This window comes from Spinacia oleracea, chromosome 1 (genome assembly GCF_020520425.1).
Source record: "Spinacia oleracea cultivar Varoflay chromosome 1, BTI_SOV_V1, whole genome shotgun sequence".
NCBI lineage: Eukaryota > Viridiplantae > Streptophyta > Magnoliopsida > Caryophyllales > Amaranthaceae > Spinacia > Spinacia oleracea.
Window position 1 is genome coordinate 8058307 of NC_079487.1, and position 9450 is coordinate 8067756.

The window sequence follows — 9450 nt, forward strand, 5'->3', positions numbered from 1 at the left end:
TAGTGCCTGTTATTTTTGTGGTTTGTCTGGTCACTATTCACAAGAGTGTAGAAGCTCCATTGAGCAATGTAATTCATTTCAGACCTACAAATAGAATAACTCGTACTGCAACTCATACAATGAGGGGTATGAAAATCTTCCCTACCTTTCATATAAGAGTAAGAATGTTCAAAACCCTCACCAGATTCAACAAACCCCACCACCCTAGCACCCATATCAACCAAGGAGTAATTATCAACAACAACAATAGTCTGGTGGACCACCTAGGTTCCCCAGACCATCCTACACCGCCCCACAAGCACAGACTCCACCACAACAGCCTCAGGCCCCTTAGTCTGACCCTATGTTGGTGGAAATGCGGAATATGATGCTTAATATGCAGAAGTCACTTATGGAAAAAGATGCTAAAATTTATGCTCTTCACTAGTAGAAAAAACCCTTGTTGGAGCCCCTTTGTTGCAGCGTACATGTATTAATACGCTTCAACAACCAGTCGGTCAACGCGGGTCAAACCCTTTAAAGGGTTATTGCAGCGTACAATTTAATTGTTCCCTGCAAAAAAGTTTGTTACAGCATACATTTTAGAAGCCCCCTGCAATAACTCCTTTTTATTGCAGCGTACATGTTAAAGCCCCCTGCAATAACCCGGGTAAAAAAAAATTCGCTGCAATATTCGTTGTAAACTTGAAACTAATTCAAAAAAAATTAAGCATCTATCGCGCTCAACTCCCTTCTTCTCCCTTAACTTTCCCTGCGTTGTTCCCTAAAAAAAAAACCCTTCCCTTCATCGTCAATCTAGCTTCTTCGTCGGTGATTCTGGCCTCCTCGCCAGTCACCACCTATTAGCTTGCTCAGCCGTTGGTTCCAAGGAAAAATTTAGGTTTCTGGCGCCGGTGGTTTCAAGAAAGAAAGTTGCTCGCGTCCTATTTTCCGTCAATCTCTTCGTCGTGGCTAGTAATTTTCCCTGTCCCCTCTTTTAGGTTTTCTTAATTCGTTTATCTTATTTTCGTTTTAAGAATTAGGGTTTGTTCAATTCGTTTTTAGGGTTCTGTGCGTTTGTTCAATTCTTTTTTAGGGTTTGTTCAATTCGTTTTTTCAATTCGTTTTTAGGATTCAATTCGTTTGTTCAATTCATTTTTAGGGTTTGTTCAATTCGTTTTTTCAATTCGTTTTTAGGATTCAATTCGTTTGTTCAATTCATTTTTAGGGTTTGTTCAATTTGTTTGTTCAATTTCTTTTTAGGGTTTTTAGATTGGGAAGGAACATACGCATCATGACTTTACAGGAGACTGTTTGAATTTATATGATGGGTTTTGGACCTTTTGGTTCTGTCCTTTATGTTAGAACATTTTGGTGCAGTTACTTTACCTTCATTACTGTTGAAAAACTATGCAAATCACTGGAGTCAGACAATAGTACAGGTACCTGATTTTCTCCCTTTATGTGTGTTCTTGTTAACCACTGATCTTATCCTCTATGGTCTGTTAAATTTCAATGTAGTTTTCAAACACTTTACCTAATTTATTCTAGGTGATAATGTTGTGATTAAGGGTGGAGATGATTCAAAGGAAAGGTTAGTTTGTAATTCTCACTTCTGCAGAAGTTATTTCCTGTATCTTGTACCTCGTGTAGCTAATCACAATATATTGACAGCATTATTCACCCATTAGCCATTTAGCCCGTGACTTTCAGATAGGTGGTTGTAACTCTGATCACCTAGTGCAGTTACACCTTAAATCTTCTGAATTTGAGATGAGTAGTTATATGTTTTTTGTTATTTAGTTCATTACCTAGTTTTCTTTCATTGGTTTAGTTTTATCCATTTGTTATTGGATATGCAACACTTTACTTACCACGGGAAGTGTGTCATATTGTTATACTAGTAGTCTATTTTGTCCCTTTGGATCTTAACTCATCTTTTAAATCGTTCTCCCCCTTTCACATGTTTGGAAAGTTATCCTTGTCCGATGGTCCTAGTTTCTTGTCTTGGTTTTAATTACTATGACTTTATAGTTTGGTCCTGCAGTTTCCTGCACTCATTCTACATTAGTAGGCAAGAGTTTTTCTGGTGCCTCCCTCTTGCTAGATTTCGATATTATAAGGAAAATGGACCAAGCCTCTGATTAGTCCAGGACGTTTTTTCATTTGGTTTTTATTTTGGGTTGTCACCTATGGTTTGGTGCTTGTGACAAACTTGCATATGGAGAAGCATAATTTAGTTTAACTTCGTTATATTATTTTCCTTCACATTTTTAAGATTCTTATTTATAGTCAACTATGTACTCTGGTATTTTCAATGATTTAAAAAAAAATCCAGTTGATTTGTGATATCCTCTCAAATGTTTTTGTAAGTTGTGTTGGTTATTAAACCAAAAAATGCATTCTTTAATTAAACACCCCCCCCCCCCCCCCCACACACACACACAAAGTAAGGGAAAAAAGAAAAGAATAGGCAGAGTTTGTTCAAGTACTGGTTTTGACCGTGTTCCCTAGGAAGGAAAGGGGAAATTTTTCATAGTGTGTTCGTTCCTTCGAACATTGCAGAATATCTATGTTAGTCCAGATAATTATTGCCGAAAAAAGTAAATCAAAACTGGTATTGAAATTCAAGGCTTTGAAACCAGTTATGCAAACCTACTTATAGCTTGCTTTGTGAGCCTGTGACGAGATTGACTACATGCTTTATTCATAAGTTAGATATGTTAGTTTTCTGATCTTTTTTTACCATTTTCTCTGTAACAGCTTAGAGTGCTCGATAAAGAAGATCCACTTCTTCTTATATAATATTCCTCCTCTAGGAAACGTTGATGAGAAAGCTGCTATTGAGATGTGGAGTGCAGGTGATACCCCTTTCTTGTTTGATTAATTGTCTTCTGGTGTCCATCAATTTCTTTTCTTTTCACCCCCTATGATTTCCCAATGTTATTTATCCAGATTAGTCCTAGCGCTGAAGACTTGGGGGAGACTTTATGCTCCCTGAACTTTGCTAGTCACGTCAAGGGAATCGAATATGGTCCAGCTTGCAAGCAGGCAGATTTTTCTGAGCTTCTCAAGTATAAGTATCTGGTATGTTCTATTAGAATTTTTTAGAATAATATCATTGTTGAGTTTTTCCTGTTGTTTATGCTCGTATTTCTTTCAACAGGCTAAGAAATCAAAGCATGATGAAAAAGAAGCAAAGAAACTGCAGGAAAATGTACAATCTTTGCAGCTAAGACTTTCTGCCAGAGAGCATATCTGCAGAAATCTCCAAGAGAAGGTACTGTTGCTAATCTCTCTCTAAAGATGATATCTGCAGTCTGGTTGGTCAACTTGTCCTAAGTTGACATTGTTTGCAGTAATTGATCAAAATTTTATAAATATAAACTAAACAACTTTCATATTTGGTTGGTTGATTTTTTGTTCTGTTCTGTATGAGATATTGGTGCATTCCCGTTGTGTATTAGCTAGCCATTTGTTCTCTGAGTATGAACTTATATTGAAAATATGGTAAAATAGGTAGGAATTTCTTCACTCTTAGACCAATTAAAGGGTTCAAATGGTATTTCTAAATTAGCAGAACTTTGATGGATGGATGGCCTTCAAGCGAATTGTATACATGTAGAGTTCACCTCTTATATAATCGAATTCATAGTGATTGTATGCGTACAGTTTACTTGTCTAAAATAAATTTTGGGTTCCCATTATGCCTGTGAAAGCTATGGAAAGAAACTCCCCATGTTCTTCAAAGTATCCAGTAATATGCTACTAATTGAAATACTGAAGTTAACACATTTTGTAATTTTCTTCTGTCATTCATACATAAATAATTTACTTTCCAGTTGAGCTGGATTTCCATTATTTTACGGTGTTGTCAGTGATATTGAAACACTGAAACTAATTCAGCAGCTCTATTGTATAATGACTACAATCCCTTGCCTCATTCATCTTTACACACTTAGCTTTCTTCTCAGTTGAGCTCTTTTGATTTATTTATCAGACCAATACCCTAGTCACTAGTTGAGTGCTTGAGAAATTCGTACTTACTCACCTTTACAATTTGGAGAGTAGCACTCATTCCAATCTATGTATGCACATTTAATGCTAATTGACTCGTTATAGGTCATATTTAGAGTTAAAACGACATTTCCGCTCCCAACTTTGAAATAAAGAACCTAAGGACTATTTGATTCTTATTACATGATCAATATGCATAGTTTTAACTTTCTTAAACTCATTCCAATCTATTTATGCACATTTAAGGCTCATTGGATCGTTATAGGTCATATTTAGAGCTAAAATGACATTTACGCTCCGAACTTTGAACTAAAGAACCTAAGGACTCATTTTATTCTTATTACATGATTAATATGCATAGTTTTAACTTTCTAAAACTCATTCCAATCTATTTATGCATATTTAAAGCTCATTGGATAGTTATAGGTCATATTTAGAGCTAAAAAGACATTTACGTCCCAACTTTGAACTAAAAAATCTAAGGACTCATTTTATTCTTATTACATGATTATTATGCATATTTTTAACTTTTTAAAAAATATTTCAATATATGTATGCATATTTAAGGCTCATTGGGTCGTTATAAGTCATATTTAGAGTTAAAATGACATTTGCGCTCCCAACATTGACCTAAATAACCTAAGGACTCATTTTATATTTATTACATGATTAATATGCATTGTTTTAACTTTCTAAAACTCATTCCAATCTATGTATACACATTTAAGGCTCATTGGGTCGTTATAGGTCATATTTAGAGCTAAAACGACATTTTCGCTCCCAACTTTGAACTAAAGATCCTAAGGACTCATTTTATTCTTATTCCATGATTAATATGCATGGTTTTAACTTTTTAAAACTCATTCCAATCTATGTAAGCACATTTAAGGAGAATTGGGTCGTTATAGGTCATATTTAGAGCTAAAATTACATTTCCGCTCCCAACTTTAAACTAAAGAACCTAAGGACTCGTTTTATTCTTATTACATGATAAATATGCATAGTTTTAACTTTCTAAAACTCATTACAATATGTATACACATTTAAGGCTCATTGGTCGTTATAGGTCATATTTAGAGCTAAAACGACATTTCCGCTCCCAACATTGAACTAAAGAACCTAAGGACTATTTGATTCTTATTACATGATTAATATGCATATTTTTAACTTTCTAAAACTCATTCCAATCTATTCATGCACATTTAAGTCTGATTAGATCATTATAGGTCATATTTAGAGCTAACATGACATTTACGCTCCCAACTTTGAACTAAAGAACCTAAGGACTCATTTTGTTCTTATGACGTGATTAATATGCATAGTTTTAACTTTCTAAAACTCATTCCAATCTATTTATGCACATTTAAGGCTCATTGGATCGTTATAGGTCATATTTAGGCTAAAGTGACATTTACTTACTCTTGACTCGTATTCTAGACTATTAGAACATTATCACTAGTTGCTTGAATGTTATAATGTGACATTTAATTTGAATTTAATCTAATGCTTAATAATTTAATTTTTTTGTAAAGGCCTATACTCCGAGCAATGCGCCTTATGCCAGTGAGGAAATTGATGTGGTTCGTGATCAATGGGCTAAGTTTTTTACCAGCAAGTATTCATTATTGGTCTGAACGCGCTTGATTGAGTTGATTTAGATGTTATAGAACAGTCTTTTATATTAAAATATATGCGTGCGTTGAAATTGGAACATATATTTAAATGTTGTACGTGCACTTTGCTTTTGGGATATTTATATATATGTATACAAAACACCAGTTATTGTTTTATATTTGTTATACAGGTTGCGATATACTATTATTGTTGACAGGCTTCTATATTTTGTACAAGGTACTCTAGGTATAGCTAAATAAAATTAGAATTTTCCCGCCAAAAGTACGGCTCTATTGCAGCGAACATATTGTTGTTCGCTGCAACAGAGCCATCCTATTGCAGCGTACAAAATATAATATTTGGCAAAAATCAAGACCTGTTACATCGTACAAATTGATGTACGCTGCAACAGGGCGAGTCTTTTGCAACGCACACCAATTTGTACGCTGTAACAGGTTTTGATTTTTGCCAAATTTTACACACTTGTTACAGCGTACATATATATGTATGCTGTAACAAACCAGTTTTTGCAGCGAACAGTTTACGCTGCAATAAGTTTAGACTTGTTGCAGGCCCTCCAGTTGCAGCATACGATGTACGCTGCAACAAGGGTCTAAAAGCCCGCTGCAACAGGGGTTTTTTCTACTAGTGCTTGTTGCTCATAATAAGATCATTGATAATTAGATGGCCAGATGGCAACTACTCTAGCAGGGAGGACCCAAGATTAACTCCCTTCACAACCAGAGAATAGGGAGACTACAAATTCTATTACACTACAGCGTGGTTATGAGTATGATGGGCCACCTATGTCTATTGAGGGCGATGTTGGAGCATCTACTAGTGGCACTGTGGAAAAATAAGTTGAGAAGGTAGAAACAAACAAGGTAATGGATGAAAAGGTAGTCAAGGAGAAGGAGGCTATAACTAAGGCAGAGAAGAAAGTTGAGATACAAGTCCCACCTATCAAACTTCCCTTCCCTCAACGTCAGATCAAGAACAAGCTAGTCAAACAGTTTGGTAAGTTCTAAGAAGTGGTCAAGAATCTGCAGGTAACAATTCCTTTTATTGAATTAATTACTCAAGTACTTGCATACGTTGAATACATGAAAGACATGTTGACTAGGAAAAGAGCATTTAGTGAGGTGGAGACTGTTGCATTTACTAAAGAGTGCAGTGCCTTACTACAGAATAGTCTCCACCCAAGTTGAAAGACTCTGGGAGTTTCTCTATCCCATGTAACATTGGCAATCTTTTTTATTGACAAGGTTTTATGTGATTTAGGTGCTAGTATTAGTGTTATGCCCTTATTTGTTAGTACTAAATTCAACATGGGTGATTTGAAAGTTACCAACATAACTCTGCAAATGGTCGACCAATTTGTGAAATACCTCCTAGGTGTTTTGGAAGATGTGCCTGTTAGAGTAGGTAAATTTATTTATTCATGTGGACTTTGTTGTCTTAGACTTGGAGGAGGACAGACAGATTCTCATTATTTTGGATAGACCTTGACTACATACTGATGGGGCAATCATATATGTTCAGAATGGGAAACCGACTTTAAATGTGGGGGGTGGCAAGGTTACATTCAACTTAACCCACGTCGTTAAGGGTTCCATGATAGAGGAGTCATGTTGTAATATAGATGAGTATGATGTTTGTATCAATGATAATTTTCCTCACGCCACCTCTAGCAACTATACGGAGGATGCACTTGTTTTGAATGGTTTTTTAGGTGGTGGTGACCATATCATCAACTCCTTGGTGGGGACTCCTAAAAAGGAAAGGCTTGGCTACTTTGAAAGCCAAAAAGCTGAAAATTTTGTCAATGGAGGACACTTCGATCATGATTGTGGTCGCGATTTCCCCCCTCATGTGTTTCATTTGCATAGCTCATCTGGAGCTATTGATTCGATAATAGATGGCACCATCTTCGATGCCCCCATTCTATGAGTTATCATCATACTTCTCCCCTTACTTTCATATGTGCTTACTAGCTTTGGTCGTATAATGGGGACATTGCATCAATCTAACTTGGGGATGAGTATCCAGTTACCGCTTTTTAGTGTAGCTTAATTTGATGTACTTAATTCTTTTGCTTTATTTTTTATTTTTTGTGGTATTAGAGAGGTGAGATGAGCAGATTTTACCACTTGGATGCTGAGTTGTGTGAAGATTTGGTGCCACAAGTGCGTAAGAGTTGAAAATTAGTGAAAAATGGGCCTCAAGCAAATCACCCGGTGCGCATCGGGTGATGGGCGCCCGATCGGGCAGTCTAACACAATGATTTTGTGGTTGAAATTTGGCTAAGTATGGAGGAGGAGTTCGTCGAGAAAATTTCCCGATGGGCACCAGGCGAAGGGCTTCTGATCGGGCGTGCCTCGAAAACTGATTTATTGAAAAAACTCGCCCGATCGGGCGAATGGATGCCCGATCGGGCGAATGACTGGCCGATCGGGCGGATGAAAAAAAATTAAAAAAATATATTATTTTTTTTTACTTTCGTAGTCATCTCAACATGGTTTAACGCCTCGTTCCGTTAATATTTTCTCCTTTTGCCAATGAGGACATTGTTTGATTTAGCTTGAAGGATGTTTTATGTTGTACACATGGTATGATCTTCTCCTTTCTTACTTTTCATTCGTATTATTTTTGGTATATTTTTAGCTTAAGTTTTGTTGTGTTTTTTGTTTTCTAGAGTAATTTATCACTTTCAAAAAAAAATCCAAAAATATGTGTTTGTTAATGAGATTGAGACAGTTAATTCCTTGTACCCCTCTGGTTCCAAATTTTTTGATGAGTCAAGGTAATAAGACAGATAAGCATAATGGATTTATTGTTTTTTATATGATTTGTGGTTGAATTGACCCTTGATGAAGGTCAACTTTGTCCCACTTATCATATGCATATTGTTGGATTGTGGTTAGCTGTGAGGTTTTGAGCCTTAATTCTTCTGAGTGCTTAATTCCTGGTATTACATTGATCTGAGCCTTTGGTGTTTGACTGTTAGTATGCTTAACACACTTGTACTTTGCGCATGATGAAAGGCCATTCTTTAGGAAGCCTCTAGACGATCATAGATACATGTGTTCCTGCTTTTTCATTCCCATGTTTAGCCTTGACCGTTCTTTTGTTAAACACCAAAAAATAACCCCTATTAGCCCCGTCGGTTACTTGTCCCAAGTTTAGCTTAGGGAGCTATCATATGTTGGTGTCGGTTCTTTTTGTTGGGATGGTTGGGTCTCTAGGCCTATGATACTCAAGGTTGTGCACCTGTGTTTATGCATGGGAAGTAAATCCAAAAGAGGTGTAATTACTAGGTGGCACCTAAAGCTTGTAGTTATGAGTATTATAACTTGTACATGCATAGTTTTCATTTTCGTCGTTATTTCGAGTTAAAAAAAACAGAAAAAATCAGAAAAAATAAAGAAAATCAAAAAATTATGTTAGTTGTTTTTGTAGTTAGAAAAAAGACAAGGAAAGGGTGGAAGTAGATCATTATTTCATATTCTTTAGTACTTCCCCTCTTACGGTTGAAAGTTGGAAATTGTTGAGTGCGTGATTTTGTGGGGATAATTGGCATTGGTTCCATTGATTAAAATTTTCTCCCCAAGTTAGACTTCACCCTCACATATCCAAAAATTTCCTTACCCCTTTTTTATACCTAGCCAACATTACAAGCTTGAATAAAAGTCCGTTTTTTTTATAATCATGTAATGTGTATACAACAATAGGTTGAAATCAGTCGTTTATCAAGGATCAAAGAGTATATGTGCATTTCGAGTCGACTCAACATAGGTTGAGTGTTTATTGGAACATTCAAATACACGAGTGTTCTGAGTT

General features: G+C 36.0%; 1 protein-coding gene across 2 annotated transcripts; it reads left to right on the forward strand.

The window, feature by feature from the left end:
* The first annotated feature begins 748 nt into the window (after positions 1–748).
* LOC130465712 (kinesin-like protein KIN-14S) lies at positions 749–5783 on the forward strand. 2 transcript variants are annotated; one of them, XM_056834575.1, is made up of 7 exons: positions 749–954; positions 1360–1421; positions 1531–1573; positions 2743–2840; positions 2935–3066; positions 3146–3259; positions 5529–5783. In XM_056834575.1, exons 4-7 carry the CDS (start codon positions 2808–2810, stop codon positions 5628–5630), a joined length of 381 nt encoding a protein of 126 aa, XP_056690553.1. In that variant the 5' UTR covers positions 749–954; positions 1360–1421; positions 1531–1573; positions 2743–2807; the 3' UTR covers positions 5631–5783. The 2 variants fall into 2 exon arrangements, with proteins under 2 accessions (XP_056690553.1, XP_056690554.1); XM_056834576.1 differs by lacking the exon at positions 1531–1573.
* Positions 5784–9450: the final 3667 nt, after the last annotated feature.